This window comes from Trachypithecus francoisi, unplaced genomic scaffold (assembly GCF_009764315.1).
Source record: "Trachypithecus francoisi isolate TF-2019V2 unplaced genomic scaffold, Tfra_2.0 Lachesis_group5, whole genome shotgun sequence".
In the NCBI taxonomy this organism is placed as follows: domain Eukaryota; kingdom Metazoa; phylum Chordata; class Mammalia; order Primates; family Cercopithecidae; genus Trachypithecus; species Trachypithecus francoisi.
Window position 1 is genome coordinate 6,829,948 of NW_022681470.1, and position 19,210 is coordinate 6,849,157.

Below are 19,210 nucleotides of genomic sequence, written 5' to 3' on the forward strand. Positions count from 1 at the left end.
CTTTCAAACAGGGGTGAGGGGGGTAAACGCCCACATGGGGAGCAATTTCTTTAGCTTGCACAAAGCCTGTGTTCATTACCAGTGTCCGGGACAGTCTTCAGGTGTGGCTGGGGACTGTGATCTTCTTGTAGGGCCTCCTTAGGGATTGTGCAACCACAAAGGCAGAAGCAGCTCTTGCAGAGTGTGATGACGTTCACAACCTATATTTGACTTGTACTATATTCTCATCACTACAGGGGAAGAGCCCAGTGGGAAATGTGTGCTGTTCTAAATATAGCACCTGCCTCCTATACCTGCTAGATTTAGGTTGAATCTTTCACTGCCTGTGAAGGACTTTAGCAGGCCTCAGTGATCAGAAAGATCTATCCACACTTTCGAGCACAGGAAGGATTGGTATTGGAAGGCCTCGGGGTCAGCCCAGGGCTTAAAGTCAGTTCCACTAGAATGCCATTTTCAGAGTTTTCATCCCAAACTCTCCGAGGGTGGCAGGCTCTTGTATCAGCCTTGGGACATGTGTCTTCTAGCAGTCAGATAGTTAGGCAGGCACCTGTATATCAATTTGTTGTTTTTCTTCTCAGTTTTCCGGTTTGTAAGACTATCCCGAGCTCTTCAATGTGTTGCTTTTGTTTACATTAAGTGTATGAGGTGGGATGGGCTTCGTAGGCTGGTGGTGGGTTATTACAGCTTCCCAGGAAGGGGAGAAGCCCAATTCCTGCCAGCACGTGGTGGGCGCAGGCGCTTATACTTAGGAATAAATGAATGCATAAGTGAGTGAATGAGTATGTCAGTGGACACGAAGCTTTCAAGCTGGGTGCAGGGAGGTGGGGATGTGACGAGCCATCGAGGCTACCCTGCGGCCCTGGCCCCCGGGCCATCCCGCGACACGCGTCCACGCCGACCAGCGGAGGGGGCCCGGCCAGTGTGGGGCGGGGCGAGCTAGCCACGAGGACGCGCCCGCGGGGTCGGGGCTAAGAGGACGCCCCGGGAGCAGCTGAGCAGCGAGGACGCGCCGCGGGGAGGGGCGGGGCCACGGGGCGCGCCGAGCGGAAGGGGCGGGGAGAGGGCGGGCCCGGCGCGCGGTAGCGCGGGCCCCTCAGTGCACAATGGCCAGAGACGGCGACGGAGCCGGAGCCCCACCCAGTGCGGAGCGCGCCGCGAGCCCCGCCGCACGCTGAGCGCCTCCGCCCGCCAAGCGCGCCGGCGCCGGGCCATGTACTCGGGGAACCGCAGCGGCGGCCAGGGCTACTGGGACGGCGGCGGGGCCGCGGGCGCTGAGGGGCCGGCGCCGGCGGGGACGCTGAGTCCCGCGCCGCTCTTCAGCCCCGGCACCTACGAGCGCCTGGCGCTGCTGCTGGGCTCCATTGGGCTGCTGGGCGTCGGCAACAACCTGCTGGTGCTCGTCCTCTACTACAAGTTCCAGCGGCTCCGCACTCCCACTCACCTCCTCCTGGTCAACATCAGCCTCAGCGACCTGCTGGTGTCCCTCTTCGGGGTCACCTTTACCTTCGTGTCCTGTCTGAGGAACGGCTGGGTGTGGGACACCGTGGGCTGCGTGTGGGACGGGTTTAGCGGCAGCCTCTTCGGTGAGTTGGACTGGGAGGAGAAGGCAGTCTCCCCTCGGCAAACTTCCACTCCCCGCCCCGCCGCCCGCTCCGTGCGTCCGCCTGCCCCCAGCCCGCCCCGCACGGCTTCCCGCTCGGCCCCGCGCCCTCCGTCCGAGCCCGCCCCGCTGCCCGCTCGCCTCCTGACGCTGCTCAACCCCAGCCGCATGTCGGGTGCCTTCCTCTTCCTCCGCGCCCTCCCGCCCCGCGCTGTCCACGACTCCATTCCTGTGGTCTCTCATCTGCCCCCACATTGACCCCAAACCCCAACCCGTCTCCTTTCTTGTCATTTGTTTTTACCTCCTAAGATCACTCAACAAGGCACGAAACCACGACTTTTTTACACTTTGAGGAATGAGACGAGGGCCTGTAGAGTCGAGATTCAAGAAAAAAAGTGATTAACTCGTTAAAGTTGGAGGGGGTGATGAGATTAGATTCATATACTGCTATTTGTTTTCTAAAATGAGAGTGGAAAGCTAAAATAGCAGTGTGTAAAAAAAAAATTTCTCATTAGTACTTGTAAACCTTTGAATGCTTTCTAGGGAGAGAGACAGTTTCATTCAGGTCCTCAGAATGCAAATTGGCATGTGCCCTATAAGCTGTTTTTACTATTTTCCTTATAGATGGGTTCCAGCGCACCACAATCTCGGGTGAGATTACAAATGGCTCAGCCAATACCATCTCAGGTGAACAAATACTGTAATTAGCTCTGCAGTCGGTAGATTTCATTAAGTACAACTTGATTGTTGAAGGTTTATTTCGACAATACTCTTCTTATGGAAGATTTAAGTTTCACTAAGACATGATGTTTGGAAGGATGATCAACAACTCAGCAAATCATTGAAGGAAGCGTAGGAAAGAAATTATTTTTTGCGTGCCTCAGGAATTTCATTTGTAGGGAGATTTGAAATAGAAATGTGTATTTCTCAAGGCTTAAAGAAGTTCCTTTTTTAAATCCGGAAATCCATTGATACTTTATTGCTTTTATATTGGTAGGTTTGGAAGAACAAAATCTTTGTAGAATTATCAAAAGTATTTTCTTATTCAGTAACCTCTATGCTATGACAAACCCAGATATTATATTTGTAATGATTCATTTTTTGGCGTTTTGAAGGAAATAGAAAATGTAGATTTTATTTGATTGCTTCAGAGGTTATATTTTCCTACCTGCCCCTCATAAGCTTTAATCTGATAATTTCATTTGAACAAACATTTGAAATTTAGGGAGGGGGACTGTAAGTGTATGTAGGTTGTGATATGGATGGCTATGGGATTACACTCCTTATATTAATTTAAAAATACCTATCAGGCAATTTCTTTGGCAATGCTAAGAAGGTTATTCAAGCCCAAGCCTAAAGTATCAGTAGTGTTCTCCCGGGTAGTCAACAGGTGTTTGTTCAGACATCAAAGTTCTTTTTTCTTGGAAGTGCCTTTTCTGTGCTGGAAAATTCTGTTTTCGTTCCCGGGAGTTTGAACACAAGGGTGTACTGAGTTCTTTATAAGTGCTAGCTGTCATCCACCCTCTTCCTCACCTCTTTCCTCTGCTGACCCCACCCTCGTGTGTCTCCTAGTCACTTCTCCCTTCCTGTTTTTCTTCTTCACCATCCCTCTTAGGGTCCCAACCTAGTGATTTTCTAAGTTCACTTAGGTTTTTGCCTAAGGGCTGCCCTGTTTTTCAGGGCATTTAGTGCTTTCAACCATGATTTTCTCCCAGTTTTTAATGTAGAGGTGGAAACTCTGGGGTAAGAGATTCAGAGACTTTTTTAAGCCCTGGGGGGCAAGTTAGTAGTGAAGTTACTACAGAGTTTAAAAAGTTTTTAGCAAAGACAATTCCTTTACCTGGAGTGAATTCCAGAGTTTGTGCTTCTAGATCCAGGTTAAGGATGAAGAAAAGGAGGGCACTTCCTGCATAGTTATCCCTGAGCTAGAACTACCTAACAGTGGAGTATTGAAGGGGAGGACATTTAAAAATGAGGGAAGTAGTTTCTTGATGCAGAGCCTTTTGGAGAGGCTTGCCCAATCTGTTGGAAAGACCATTGGCCTGATGGCACAAGAGTGGATCCTGTTCCTGATCCTGTGGCTCATGTATTGTGTGGGCTTTCCCAAGTCACTTAATCTCTCAAACCATCACTTCTCTCATCTCTATTATTGGGTAGTTCAGCTTAATGCTCTGTAAGGTCATCCTACTTGCTTTGCATTTTGATGACTTCTTTGAGATCTGTAGGTTAGAACGTGCCTGATCTTAGCGCTTATTGACTGTGTCTTCTGCTCTTACTCCTACCCTGAGCCCTATCTTTCTAAGCCAAGAAGCAGCATATACTATGGTTACACCTCTTCAGATACCATCATAGATTCAGTCTCCCTCTTCACACCCTGCTGGAAGAAGCAGAATAAGTAATTCAGACATACTTAAATTTATACTTGAGTGGGCCAGGCAACTGTTTCATTCTGTACTTAGTTCCTGGCTTCTTAGGGAATGCCAAAAATGAGTGGAATCCTTGATATTTTTGAGACACAGGCTTTGACTAGACAGGACTGTTAGGATTGCCATTTTAGTTAAACTACAGGTCTGTGCCCTACGCAATTTAAGTTGCAACTGAATGGCTTGTTTTACTAATATCCAGGATTATTAGTCATCTTGGCCTAGACAGGTCTAGCTTGTACTGATTTATATTTCAGTAGGTTTAACAGTAGTGAAAACCAGAGCTCAAACCAGTGCAATGATGAATGTTAGAAAGTTTAGCAGTAATGTGTATATAATACTTTAGCCTAAAGACTTTCAGGTGAGTATGCTCTTCAGTACCTTAGTCGTTCTACCTCTGGCCACACGAGGCATCACACAGATGTCTTCTGCACGTGGAGTGTAACCAGCATTATGCTCAAAGTTAACAGGAGAGCCTTTTTTTTTTTCTTTACTTATCCTTCAAAAATAAGAACAAACAACATTAGTCTTGGCAGAGGATGTTTACATAGACCTTTTGCTTGGGGTAGAGATTCAGGGTTGCAGAGACAGTGGCAAAATGCAAACATCACTGTATTCAAATGTTAGAAGTAGGCATTATTTATGTTAAGATATTTTAATATGAAACCAGGAGTTTTCCTTTTTTACTTATATACTTTTTTCCTTTTTTACTTACACTAATATGCATGTGTACATTCATATACATATTTTTAATATATAGGTTTTCCTCCTCAGGCCTATTCTTTTATGAGCCTAAATATTTTTAAATGGCCAGTTGTTTTACTGAATTAATCCTTTTACAATAATCTCATTAGTAATTGAGTAGAAATAGTCTCATGTTGCTATCATGAGATCCTAAGGTGGTTGTGGCATGAAAAGGTCTTATATTCGGTTCTTCTGGAATCACAGACTGTAATGGCCACAGAAATATTTTTAATCGTGGCAGTATGTACATAGTGTATAATCTGTTTCTATAAACAATGGAGCCATACGTTCCTTTTAGTCTAAGCTCACAGCTGTGTATAGATTTACTCACATGATAGTTTTCTTAAAAGCTGAAGTTAGAGAATTGTATTATGTTATTTCTTCTTTATTTTTGTGGAACATTATGTTCATTCTCTATTACTATGTTGCCTGATTCTTGGGAGAGCTGTTATATCTCTATTGTCCATTTTCAAGAAATTAGAAAATATGTGAGAAAGCATTTATGACATGCTTTAGTGGAGGTTTATGTCCAAATAAAAAGTCATACTCCAATGGATTGTCATTGTTGCATGAAATTATTTTTCTCTTATATTGTTTACAATGTATTCTTTCTTGAATTTTCTTCTTTCAGAGAAGAGTTCCAGTCACAAATGCATATATGGTGCATTTTGACGTTTACTGCTAAGATGAAATGCAGAAATGAAACCACACATCCATTTTAGTATTCTCAGATGTGATTAGATGTACTTGCTCATGTTTTTATGCTACTGACTTATAAGGAAAAAAATATATTTTAAAAGGGTAACTGTTAAACAGCTAGGACCTGCAACTTCAGTGCTTCTGGGATAAACTGGAACATCAGAAGGACAGATTTTATTACAGTATAATCACACCTCATTTCTTTCATCAGCAACTGTCACCAGACACTTTTACTTCCTAGAATGGCGGACAATCTTCCCACAGAGTTTGATGTGGTTATAATAGGGACAGGTTTGCCCGAATCCATCCTTGCAGCTGCATGTTCAAGAATTGGTCAGAGAGTTCTGCATATTGATTCAAGAAGTTACTATGGAGGCAACTGGGCTAGTTTCAGCTTTTCAGGATTGCTAACCTGGTTGAAGGAGTATCAGCAAAACAATGACATTGGGGAAGAAAGTACTGTTGCATGGCAGGACCTGATCCATGAAACAGAAGAAGCCATCTCTCTTCGCAAGAAGGATGAAACTATCCAACACACAGAAGCTTTTTGTTATGCCAGTCAGGATATGGAGGACAATGTTGAAGAGATTGGTGCTCTGCAGAAAAATCCTTCTTCAGGGGTGTCTAGTACCTTCACTGAAGTTCTGGATTCTGCAGGCTTGCCCGAAGACAGCCAGTCATCATATTTTAATAGCGATGAAATGTCTGCCAAACACACTCAGAAAAGTGATAGAGAGATTTCACTAGAAGTAACTGATGTAGAGAAGTCAGTGGAGAAGGAAAAGTATTGTGGAGATAAAACTTGTATGCACACAGTTTCAGATAAAGATGGAAATAAAGATAAAAGCAAATCTACAGAAGATAATTCCAATCAACCAATTAGAAATAGGATTACTTACCTTCAAATAGTTAAAGAAGGGAGGAGGTTTAATATTGATCTGGTATCAAAACTGCTGTATTCTCAAGGATTGCTAATTGATCTTTTAATCAAATCAGATGTTAGTCGTTATATAGAATTTAAAAATGTCACTAGGATTCTTGCATTTCGGGAAGGAAAGGTAGAACAAGTGCCTTGTTCCAGAGCAGATGTCTTTAATAGCAGGGAACTCACCATGGTTGAAAAGAGGATGCTAATGAAATTTCTCACATTTTGTTTAGAGTATGAACAACATCCTGATGAATACCAAGCTTTTAGGCAGTGTTCATTTTCAGAATACTTAAAAACTAAAAAACTAACTCCCAACCTTCAACATTTTGTACTGCACTCAATTGCAATGACATCAGAATCATCTTGCACTACAATAGATGGCCTTAACGCAATTAAAAACTTCCTTCAGTGTCTCGGACGGTTTGGCAACACTCCCTTTTTATTTCCCTTATATGGCCAAGGAGAAATTCCCCAGTGTTTCTGTAGGATGTGTGCAGTTTTTGGTGGAATCTATTGTCTTCGTCATAAAGTACAATGCTTTGTAGTCGACAAAGAATCTGGACGATGTAAAGCAATTATAGATCACTTTGGTCAAAGAATAAATGCTAAATATTTTATTGTGGAAGACAGTTACCTTTCTGAGGAAACATGCTCAAATGTGCAGTATAAGCAGATCTCTAGGGCAGTACTTATTACAGATCAGTCTATACTAAAGACAGATTCAGATCAGCAGACTTCCATTCTGATAGTTCCTCCAGCAGAGCCAGGAGCTTGTGCTGTACGGGTCACAGAATTATGTTCTTCAACCATGACATGCATGAAGGACACCTATCTGGTACATTTGACATGTTCATCTTCTCAAACAGCAAGAGAAGACTTAGAATCAGTGGTGAAGAAACTATTCACTCCATATACTGAAACAGAAATAAACAAGGAAGAACTTACAAAGCCAAGACTCTTGTGGGCTCTTTATTTTAATATGAGAGATTCCTCGGGAATCAGCAGAAGCTCATATAATGGCTTGCCTTCCAATGTTTATGTCTGCTCTGGGCCTGACTGTGGCCTGGGAAATGAGCACGCTGTCAAGCAAGCTGAAACACTTTTCCAGGAGATCTTTCCAACTGAAGAATTCTGCCCTCCACCTCCAAATCCAGAAGACATTATCTTTGATGGCGATGATAAGCAGCCAGAGTCTCCTGGAACCAATAATGTAATAGTGGCCAAACTAGAATCCTCTGAGGAAAGCAAAAACCAAGAAAGCCCAGAGAAGCACCTTCAAAATTAGAAAAGAGCAATCTGGAAATGCTGTTTTGGACCTCCTTCATGGCATCAGAATATTCTCATTTAAAGGACAGTTTCCCATATGAGTAATTAGAAGTGGTTATATATGATGAATGCTGTGCAGATGTTGTCTTTAACTCTCAGACATTCAGCATTGAATATCTTTGTTAACCTATCAATGAGTGATTTATTGATTATTGAACATTTTGTTTAGAATGGGCTACATGACCCATAATCTTAAAACAGAGTTAGCTGTATTTTAGTATTGGGTATGTATGTAAGGGTTCCGTATTAACAATTCAGCTTAAAGGTAATGGTGTATTTGCTAATGATCTTCAGATTTTATCTTTGTCTATAGAACAATTAGTAATACCCAAGTAATATTTTAACTACTTTCGCAGCTATTATCGTTGCTGCGGCCTGTTCAAATAGTGAAACACACACAAATGGTAAATTATGTGGATCTGTTGCATATAATATAAATGTATAGAATGGTGGTAGGAATAGCAACTAATACAAATGCCAATATGATACTGAAATACATTTGTCTATAATCGTTAAAAGATTAACTTTGCATGATCCTTTATTCATTGTGAAGGTCTGAAGTTTATAATACCCACTTTACCCTTGTAACTGATGAGGCAATGATGCCACCACAGTATTCTAATTTACAAAAAGAATTGGAGTTCAATCAGTGACTGAAAAGCTCATTTAATACTTCAGAAAATTTCTGCAGAGCCCTGCTCTGGCACTTAAAGAGCTTCCAACAAGTAACTTAGACCAAAAGGAAAAATGAAGTGCCCCAGGAGAAGATACTTCAGAAGGGCTATTCTGAAATTCCTAAGGAGAAACAGAGTGAAGTCTTTTTAACCTGGGATTACAGATAGTTATAAAACCCTCTATAAATAGATTACCCAAGGTTTTTCAGTGAGAATGAAACCTACCACCTTGTTGGCTCTACCACTTTAATTAATATTACTAACATAACTGATAGAAATGAATCAAAGGAGGATTTACCATGCCCTTTTGGTTGTGTCCCACTTCCCAAATTGTGAAGTAACAACCTTCTGTAATCTTTCTTGCCTCTTAGCTGTTATCTAGAGTATAGAAACTTTTTTTCTCCCAGAACCACCCAACATCATAAAACTGGTAGTACTCTAATAGTGAAAACCTGTGGAGCTGTCAGAAGACATGAACTTGCTTTTCCTCTAGTCCAGTTTCCATTCCTCAGGCAGAGAAGGATGATCCTTGTGACAGTTTTTGCTCTGAAACAGCATTTATCATGTGCTTGGTACTTAGTATTATGCTTTCTCATGACAGTTTCTCAGCAATCCTGTGAGGCAGATTTGCATATACCTTCTGTATTAGTCTGTTCTCATGCTGCTGATAAAGACATACCTGAGATGGTAATTTATAAAGAAAAAGGTTTAATGGACTCACAGTTCCATGTGGCTGGGGAGACCTCACAATCATGGTGGAAGGTGAAAGGCATGTCTTACATGGCAGTGGACAAGAGAGAATGAGAACTAAATGAAAAGGGAAACCCCTTTTAAAACCATCAGATACCGTGAGACTTATTTACTACCATGAGTATGGGGGAAACAACCCCATGATTCAGTTATCTCCCACCAGGTTCCTCCCACAACACGTGGGAATTACAGGAGCTGCAATTCAAGATGAGATTTGAGTGGGGACACAGCCAAACCACATCACCTTCAAAGAAGAAATAGAGAATTATTAGTAATTTGCTCAGAATCTGGTATGTGGAAGAGCCAACATGGGAACCCAGTCTTTTGTGATTCTAAAACCTTTGATCTTTCTACTAACATGCACTGTTAGAAGAGTGTAGGCACTGCAGGAGAAAGAAAAAGTGCCCACGAAAATTAGTCGAGCATTGCCAGGGTGAAAAGCACACACTGGTCCTGCAGCTTATTGAATCAGAGAAATGTGAAGATTAAGATGAGCTAAACAAATGTATTTTAGAGCATGGATCTCATTGAAGCAGAATTTGGCTAAGTTTTAAGAAAATGTTCTTCAGTAACACATCTCTTGATCTGAAGATTGTGTTATAAAAAATATTACCAGGCCAAAATTTGTTCGGAATACACTCATTTTTTGCTCCTCTATATGTGAAGAAAATGAGACCAGACAGATTTAAGTAATTGACAACTTACTTAAAGTAGCAAAGTCATGGATTGTATTGACTTTTAAAAATATAGTAATGTCATATTTAAATTTTATCCTAAAGTTTAAATCTATCAAAACAACGGAAATACTTGAAATAGACCTATAAAATAGTAATTAAAATGAGAAATACATAAGATGATAAATAAAATGACAGTGAAAGGTATTCTAGATCTACCGAAGAGATTTTCAGTATCACAAATTATTCGTAACAAATTGAGGAAAGGAACAATGAGAAGTTGCAAAAGATGGTATAGCTGAATATAATAGAAATAGGAAAAATTAGTCCAAAATAAAGGTTGATTTAAAAATGAAGAAAATGAATATACTTCTTACTGAATACAAAATAAGTGGGAAATGAGAAGTTATACCAATAAAAACATTTAAAAATTTAGGGGATATTATAACTCAGTATAATTTTCTGACAGGTTGGATTTTGACCCTAATGGACTTGCTGGTGAACTTTTTTTTTTTTTTTTGAGACAGAGTCTCACTCTGTCCCCCAGGCTGGAGTGCAGTGGCCGGATCTCAGCTCACTGCAAGCTCCGCCTCCTGGGTTCACACCATTCTCCTGCCTCAGTCTCCAGAGTAGCTGGGACTACAGGCACCCGCCACCTCGCCCGGCTAGTTTTTTGTATTTTTTAGTAGAGACGGGGTTTCACCGGGTTAGGCAGGATGGTCTCGATCTCCTGACCTCGTGATCCGCCCGTCTCGGCCTCCCAAAGTGCTGGGATTACAGGCTTGAGCCACCGCGCCTGGCCTGCTGGTGAACTTTTAAAAATGTTTAAATAATGTCTATCCATCTATCATGAAAGACAACATGCTTCAGATTGTCTTTTGAGGCAAATATGTTCTCAATACTAAAAGACATTTTTAGAAGGATTTTATTCTCAACAGATGCAAAATGCAGAATGAAATATTGGCAAACAATAGAGCAAATAATTTGCTATCACTCAGGATTATAAGGCTGGTGTTCAGCAGAACAGCCATTAAATCAGCATCAACAGAACACATGGTAAAAATCCAAAGTATTAACTACAGATAACTTTTCAAAAATTAATCATTCACCCTTGATTTAATTATTTCTGGCAATGATTTCATAGAGTTCTTGGAGTCTGTTAAGTACTTAAACCAAGAACTACTACTATTCCTACTGGGAAAACATAAACATTCCTCAAGTGGAACGTAAACAGTGTTGGCACCATTTTTATATATGGTTAAAGAAACCTGTCATTGCAGTAAAAGCCAGCATTCACAAAATGAGGAAGATAAGGAAGGAAAGTAGCATAAATACTTTCTATTAACATGGCTTTACAACTGCTTAAACTTATAGAAATGTACTCACAATAAAAGACTAATTCAAGAAGTTGCAGGATATAAAATTTTTAAAAATATCCTTTCTACATCTCAACAGTGACAAACTGCAACTTAAAAAGTGTTTGGTTATTAATATATATGAGACTTTTAAAGAAAGTTATATACATTGAGATAAATTAAGAAAGATGCCTAAATAGAAGCAAGTTTAAGGAGCTATATTTTTAAAAATGAGCAAACGCCCATGGGAGCCATGCTGGTGTAATGGAAAAGTAGTACATGGGGAGATGGGAGTTTTTTGAAAACCAGAATTACAGTTCTCATTTCACTACTTACCAGTTGTATACTCTTGGGAAAGTCACTCTTAGTATCTATTTCACCATCTACAGAATAGAAATACTTCACAGAATTATTGTGAGGATTAAGTTAGATAGTGTGTATTAAAATATAAAGCTACATCCAAAGGAATGCCAATATGTGACATTAGTATGAAATTTACTACAGTTCATTTAACATTCCAACGGTTGCTGTGTGTAATATGGCATAATTGTAATAAATTATTTAGGAAAGCAAGCAATGATGTAAGTTTTTTTAATTTAGGGGGAAAAAATGGGAGTCTTGCCTCCAAATCCTTAAAACATGCTATTAAGCAACCTTTCTGAATATTCTGTGGTGCCAAGTATAAAGTTTAACTAAAACTAATAAACCAATGGAAAGAAAGAAATATTAATAACTGCTGGTGGAAAGACTAGCTAGATGTCAGTGTGGAAAGATTAGATCCACTTTACATATGATATTCCAAATGAATTAAATGTTAAGTATAAAAAGAAAAATAAAGACTACAAGTCTCACACCAATAGTGGTACAAAGGAACTTCATGGCAATTGATAAGGTAGATCAACTAAGAGAAAAAATTTTAAATTTGTAGTAAATAGGAAAAAGACAAAACAAGATGGAATTTAAAAGAAGGTATTTGCATTACACATGGATGCACTCAATTTTTGTAAAACTATATACATATCCATAAGGGTTTGTACTTTTAGGCAAATTTATAAAGAGATCATGTATACATGATATAAAAAATCAGTTCTTCAAATGGTATTCAAATTTCCTAATATTAAAAATGCAACTTTGACTTAGTTCATGCTATTGTATTAGCAAAATTGTTTTAATTGCATGTGTCCTCATAGCAGCAGCATTGTATATTAGTAGGCTTTTAAGAGAACTATGTAGAAGACTATAATATAAAAAGGGCTTTATAACCGATCTATCTTTTGACATACTCGCTTTGAGTGGCATATGCCTGGGAAAATATTTAAAAGAAAGAAAAACTATTTGTACAAAGGTTTTTAGCAATTCCACTCAGATAATCGTTTTTGTTTGTTTGTTTGTTTTGAGACAGAGTCTTGCTCTCTCGCCCTGGCTGGAGTGCAGTGGCGTGATCTCGGCTCACTGCAAGCTCTGCCTCCCAGGTTCACGCCATTCTCCTGCCTCAGCCTCCCGAGTAGCTGGGACTACAGGTGCGTGCCACCACGCCTGGCTAATTTTTTGTATTTTTAGTAGAGACGGGGTTTCACCGTGTTGGCCAGGATGGTCTCGATCTGCCGACCTTGTGATCCTCCCGCCTAGGCCTCCCAAAGTGCTGGGATTACAGGCGTGAGCCATCACGCCCGACCCCACTGAGATAACTTTAAGGGGGAAAAAGCCCAACAATTGGGAAATGGTTAAGTAAATTTTGGTGTATTGCTAGTGCTATCACAGAATGTTATATAGCCACTAAATAATATTGATATATGTAAAATTGTATGCAAAAAAGTGTGAGATTCAAAAATGTTAATAAGAACATAAATTATGTTTACTGATATATGTGAAAATTTAGGTCTACATTGAAAAGAATCAGAAGATAACATGTAATTAACTTCAGTTTAACATTAGGGGTTCTTTATTTTTCTTCTGTTAAATATTGATGTATGCAATAAAAAATAAAAGATTAATTGGTAAAGTGGTTTACTGAATTGGTGAGAAAATTACTGATTTCTTAGAAGTTTCTAAAATTCTATTTTAAGTTAAAATATACATTTCTAGGTGTTAAAAAAGATCATCTTCAAATATGTGTGGCAGAAAGTTTTACAAATCTTGGTGGGAGGGAATTCTTGGTCAAGATGGACTTCATAATTTATTTTTTCTTAGTTGATCACCATTAAGGAATAGTAATAGAAATATTAGTAATACATTCTAGGACATAGGCATGAAGACATCATATACTAATTAAAATATGCCCCTAAATGCAAACATGTCACTTGGGAATCTTAAAAGCCATGGATTCATGTGTGACCAAACCTTGTTTGCAGAGAGACCTGTGCAAAGGCCAGATCTCAGGGGACTGAGGATGTGACCGACCCTTTCTTCCAGTCAGCCTGAGAGATCCAAATCAAGGTGATTTAATTTAATAAACATCCATTGAACACCTACTGGGGGTTATGAATTGGCACTATTCTGGGAAATTAGAAATATAAAAATAAGTGCTCTGTACCTGACAAACATTCTGTTGGAATGTTTACCTTAAAGTAAGGTCATTTTACCTTAATGAGCATTTAAGACATTTTTTACCTATCTCACGCCCCACTGTAACTAGCACTTCCTGTTTCCTGGCAAAAGAAAAAACAAAACAGAATTCTGTGCCTTGTGCATGGCATCCCTTTTAAAAGGCGCCAAAACTTACTACACAGTTGAAAACAGGTGGCTTAAAGGTCAAAAGCCGAATCATTTAACACTCTCTGAAGTCTATTTCGGATGACATTCAGTGAGTTAAGTTTTTCAGATTAATCGGAAATTTTTTCTTTTTCCTGGGGAAGGAGCCAAGAGGAGCTCCAGGGGATTGAGTCCAGGAGCCCAGGACATCAAGGGCTTAGGGAGAGGAAGTATAAAGAAATTAGATCATACAGTTTCAATACGAAGAAATTCTGATTAAGATTAATTTTATTTGCCTTCATCTCGATGGATTAAGTGAAAGTCATGCTCCTATTGTGTGGAGGTAGCTGCTTCCTCTGAAGATTTTCAGATTTTTATTTTAGTATTTTTACCTCCATTATAAAGAGGCGTTTGTAGTGTAGTTCATTTCGTTTTAACCAACAACCAAATGTATTCACATTTCAACAGCAGGGGACACAGTACTTCCAGCTTTCTGTAAGGCATGAACAGTACAGAAGTTGAGTGATTCACCTGAAAGAATTTGGCCATAACAAAAATATATGACAACAGTTCTGCTCCAGCATTTGTGGGTATGCTTTTTTTCCTGACAACTGCATTTTCTTATGTGATCCTCAGGACAACTGTGTAAGGTAAGAAAGGGCAGATATTTATACCAGTTTTTTTTGTAGATAAAACCTGGAGGAGTTAAGTGACTCACCTGGACTCTCCTACTTTGTATTTAGACCCATTAATGGGAAATGAAATGCTACTGTTTTGTTTTGCTTGCATCTCAAGAGTAACTTATTACATGTAAGAATATATAACACATAAAACACTATTTAAAAAGCAGTGGCTTCTGGAACTTTAGAATAGATTGACTTTTCAACAGATAGCAAAATAATCCTATAAATTACAATTTGTGTAATTACAATCAAATGGGCCAACTGTGATTGAGAGAGGAGAAGGGAGTTACTAAGTTCACTCCTGAAATCAGAAAAACAGTTTCTTTATTCTGATACGTCAAGAGCTTAAAATCTTTATATATAATACCTTCATTGGTCCCTGCTGATGTCCTATGACTCCTGGCGTTTGCTTGTTGCTAAATATATATTTAATTCTAATACACTCTGGACAGCTATTTAATAATAAAGGCATGCATATCAGAGGAGTGACTGGATTCAGAGGTGCAGGGTTGACAGAGTGTAGCAGGAAGATGAATACCTGATTATAATTCAGTCAGAATGAGATACATATGTAGGCATTTTATAGTTTTAAATAATCCTTGAGGATACTAGTACAGTGTGTTTTATGCCAGTTCTTTTTATTACACATCATATAATTAAAGCCCTTGAGTTCTCTGTTTCTTCTATTTCTGCTCATTTGAGACTTCTACCTGTTCCTTATTCATCTCTGACATAAAAATAAGTATTACCCAGTATGGGGAAACTTTATTTTTTATCATTAAGTTAATTTTACTATATTTGTAAGTTAAATTTACAGTTAAAGCTTGTGTAACCATTGCAGTATTTTACCAACTATAAAGGAAAAATTTGGGGGAATGTACTGGCTGAGAAGGTGCTTGGAGTCTTGTTTTTAGGCAATTAATAATGCAGTTAATTTCCTAAAATGATTTAAGTGAAGTATTATGGAGAAACGAGCTGTACATTGTTCTGTTCTTGTTTTATAACTACATAACATTATTTGTAATGGCCCCTGCTGTTGAAACGTAAGTACCAACCAGATACTAAAAGTAAAAAAGCAAAAGATGAGAATTGAACTGGAAATAGTTTGTCAGGAGATTGTAATCTCCTTTCAAACAAAGTCTATGTGTATAGTACCTCTGCATTCCCTGCAATTGCCTATATATCACAGGTATCCCCCAAATGGTTTGCTAATTGAAAGACCAGCTATCAGTTTCCAGTGGCTCTTTTCTTCTATGTCATCCTCTTGCCTTCACACTCTTCTAGGTTCCAACCTGAGGAACAGAGGGCCGCTAGGACCCATCTCTGGTAAAAGATATTGCAGTCATAGTCCTGGCTTCTTGTATTATTAGTACAGATCATTAGTTTTAGGGTAAGTCTATATGAGTCAATAAAGCTACTTAAAAATAGTGCACATTTAAATATAAGAGGTTCCATCTAAATAACTTTGCTAATTTTCTCCCATTAAGGCAGTGATTCTTAAACCAGAGTGTTTGGCCTTTTATTGGCAAAGTCTGGAGACATTCTGGTTTTCACGTCTGGGAATCAGATGCTACTGGCATTTAGTGGGTAGAGGGCAGGGGTGTTGTTCAGCGTTCTGCAATGTGCAGATCAGCTCCCTCATAACAAAAGAATTATCTAGCCCCAAATATCGATAAGTGCCAAGTTGAGAAAAACTGCACTAGAGCAAGTGGTGATTATTTGTAAGGAATCTGCTTTCCTCCTTAGGTTTTCTGACCCCTATCAGTGCTTCTTCAACAGGATCATTGTTGATGGAAACTGCTGTCTTTGCTGCTCCCAAATAGGTCCCCCAGGTCCCCACTCCCTTCCCTCACCAATCCACAGTGGCTTCCTTCTGGTAGTTTATTATAACACAGATACCAAAACAAAAGTCAGAGAATTAGAGAATATTTTTCATCCTGCCCCAGTTTGGTATAGGTTAGAAATTTGCAGTTTTTGGTATTTTTAAAATACTTTTATCCAGAAATACAGTTCCTCTGCAAAGCAATTATATTAGTAGAAATGAGAGGCAATCTTTCTATGCATGGCAACTACCTCAAAATCAATGTAAAAACATTTTAGCGTACTGTTTTTGGAAGGGGTGCTCTTCACTTGACAGACTATTGGCATATTAATCAAATTATATGTATATAACAATATTATGGCTTCAGAGAAGCCTATTCAAGACTAAATAAACCATCCATAATTGTACACACATTTGCACTCACTGGTGGTTCACCAAGCAATGAGATAGGCAGCAGCTTGGCATTTTGTAGATGGGTATTAACTCTAAAAAATACTTAATTGCAATGGAATGAGTCAGTATGCTTAACGCAGAGAAGAACTTTAACTAGACACTGCCAAGTGAAGCATAGGGTTCACTACAATGTCATATTTGTTGAGCAAGAACCATGTCCCAGTTTCTGTGCTAGACTCTGGGATACAGAGATGAAATTGTACTAACACTTAGCACTAACTGGATGCCAAGTACTATTCTCCTTGCTTGCTATATGTATTTTATGTTATCCTCATGAAAACCCAATTGGGTAGGTATTTTATTATCCCCATTTTGCAGACGGGTAAACAACATGAAGACAAAGAGCTTGACCAAGATCACACAGCTGGTAAGTGGTAGAAATGGGCTTCAAACCCAGGCAGTTTGATTCCATAACCCCTAAGCTTAGTGTACATGCTATACTGAGATGTCATGTGGTGCCTTTGGAGGTGTCTGGTGAAGTCCAGGAACGCTGGTAACTGTTGACGTGCCAGGAACTGTTCTGATTTCTTCACACATTTTGTCTCCATATTTAAAGCAACTCTGTGAGGTAGGTATTAACGTTTCCATATGTAGATGAGAAATAAGGCTCAGTAACTCTCTGAAAGTCAGAATCTGTAAGTACTGGAATGCTCAAGCTATTGGGCCTGACATTGATGCACAATTAACCACTATATTAATCAGGCTGTGATCATTTCTACAGTATATAAACAGAGTTGTCCTACTAGGGAAATCTAGGAATGCTTCAAAAAAGAAAAGGTGTTTCTGCTTGGCCCTGGTGGTTGAGAAGGATTTCCATGGGCTGATACGAGGAACAACACCCCGTGTAGGAAGAATAGCAGAAACAGGCATGGAGGCATTGAGGACACAGTCTGCATGGCAGGAGCATGGAATGCCGGACCTGGCATGGGGAGGCAGGACAGGTGGAAGAGGGTCCACAGTGTCTGGAGCATGGAGTGCCTGGCCTGGCGTGAAGAGGCAGGACAGGTGGAAGAGGGTCCACAATGTAGTATCATGGAGTGCCTGGCCTGGTGTGGAGAGGCAGGACAGGTGGAAGAGGGTTCACATTGTAGTATCATGGAGTGCCTGGCCTGGTGTGGACAGGCAGGACAGGTGGAAGAGGGTCCACAGTGTCTGGAGCATGGAGTGCCCGGCCTGGCGTGGAGAGGTAGGACTGGTGGAAGAGGGTCCACAGTGTCTGTAACCTTGAATAACTTGCTAAGATTTGAGGACTTTTATTCAGTGGATGAGGTACTGTGGAAGGTTTTTCTTGATAAGACATGTTTCAAAGGTTAGCCTGGTGACAGTGGAGAGGAGGCTGGGAAAAAGCTGTGGATACTGGAGGCAAGTGACTGGCAACGAGGAAGAATGTGATAAGGCCTGGAGAGGGCAGAACGAAGGGAATGAAAGAGGCAGAGAACAATTTGAAGACAGAAATACAGGATCTGGAAAATGTCTACAAGTTCGGTAGAGAGGGAAAGGAATCGAGAATGTCTAAAATTTCAGCTTTGGTATCTGAATGTATGTAATTCGTTTAACTGGAAACAGGGTTTGAGGAAAAGCGAATGGATTAGTTTTGGTCATACAGGGTGATCAGTAGATGGCTCTGGAAGATCTTGGAGGGCTTTGTATGCCATTCAAAGGAATTCTGACTACTTTGTCCTAGTGGAGAAGCACCTAATGGTATGAAATAAGGAAACAGATTACATTTGCTTTTCTTTGTATCTGTATGGAAGATGAATCAAGGAGAGGCGAGAATGGAGAAGGGTGATCAGACAGAAGACTATTAAAATAGTTTGGCAAGAGGTGGTGAGAGTCTGAATTGGGGCAATAGTAGTCAGGACAGCAAAGGACAGATTTGAGAACTGTTGAGGTAAATTAGCCTGACTTAGTGATTGACTGAATGGGAGTACTGCAAAAAATGGAAGAGAAATCAGAAGAAAATTAAAAGCTGTGGACTTGGTAATGCAAACATGGTACCCTGTCTGATTTGGCATAGTAACTCCCACCCCTGGATTAGTCCTGAGCCATAAAGATTGTCCTTTTTTTTTTTTTTTTTTTTAAGATTTCTAGGTATAGACGTAAAAAAAAAAATCCTCCTGGGCTTCTGAAAGCTCAGGGATTTGAGTCAGAGTGTGCCAGTACTTTGATTGCCAGGGAGTCTGTCCAAATACAAAAAAACTAAGCCAGGGATGAGAGGAGAGAGCCAAAGCCCGGATGGCATTGCTTCAGGCCCCTAGATGACGTGGCCCACATATTTCTGTACTGGACACTGTGCTTAAAGCCAGTGCCACTTTGGACTTGCCAGTTACATAAGATTACCCACTTACTTGCTCCTTAAAGGGAAAAAGCATGCGGTATAGAAATAGC

General features: G+C 40.0%; 2 protein-coding genes across 2 annotated transcripts in view; both read left to right on the forward strand.

Annotated features, from left to right (window-relative positions):
* The first annotated feature begins 1,068 nt into the window (after positions 1-1,068).
* The window catches only part of OPN3 (opsin 3), a 47,459-nt gene continuing 29,317 nt past the window's right edge, over positions 1,069-19,210 (forward strand). Inside the window, exon 1 of the mRNA XM_033200788.1 lies at positions 1,069-1,583. Coding sequence (XP_033056679.1) covers positions 1,211-1,583 — 373 coding nt within the window. The 5' untranslated portion in view covers positions 1,069-1,210. The remainder of the gene's footprint in view (positions 1,584-19,210) is intronic.
* Positions 1,444-8,226, forward strand: CHML (CHM like Rab escort protein). The gene is made up of 2 exons (XM_033200787.1): positions 1,444-1,583; positions 5,399-8,226. Exon 2 carries the CDS (start codon positions 5,709-5,711, stop codon positions 7,677-7,679), a length of 1,971 nt encoding a protein of 656 aa, XP_033056678.1. The 5' UTR covers positions 1,444-1,583; positions 5,399-5,708; the 3' UTR covers positions 7,680-8,226.

Coding starts and splice junctions, on each gene's coding strand:
- CHML (XM_033200787.1), top strand. CDS start 5,709: ATGGCGGACAATCTTCCCACAGAGTTTGATGTGGTTATAATAGGGACA.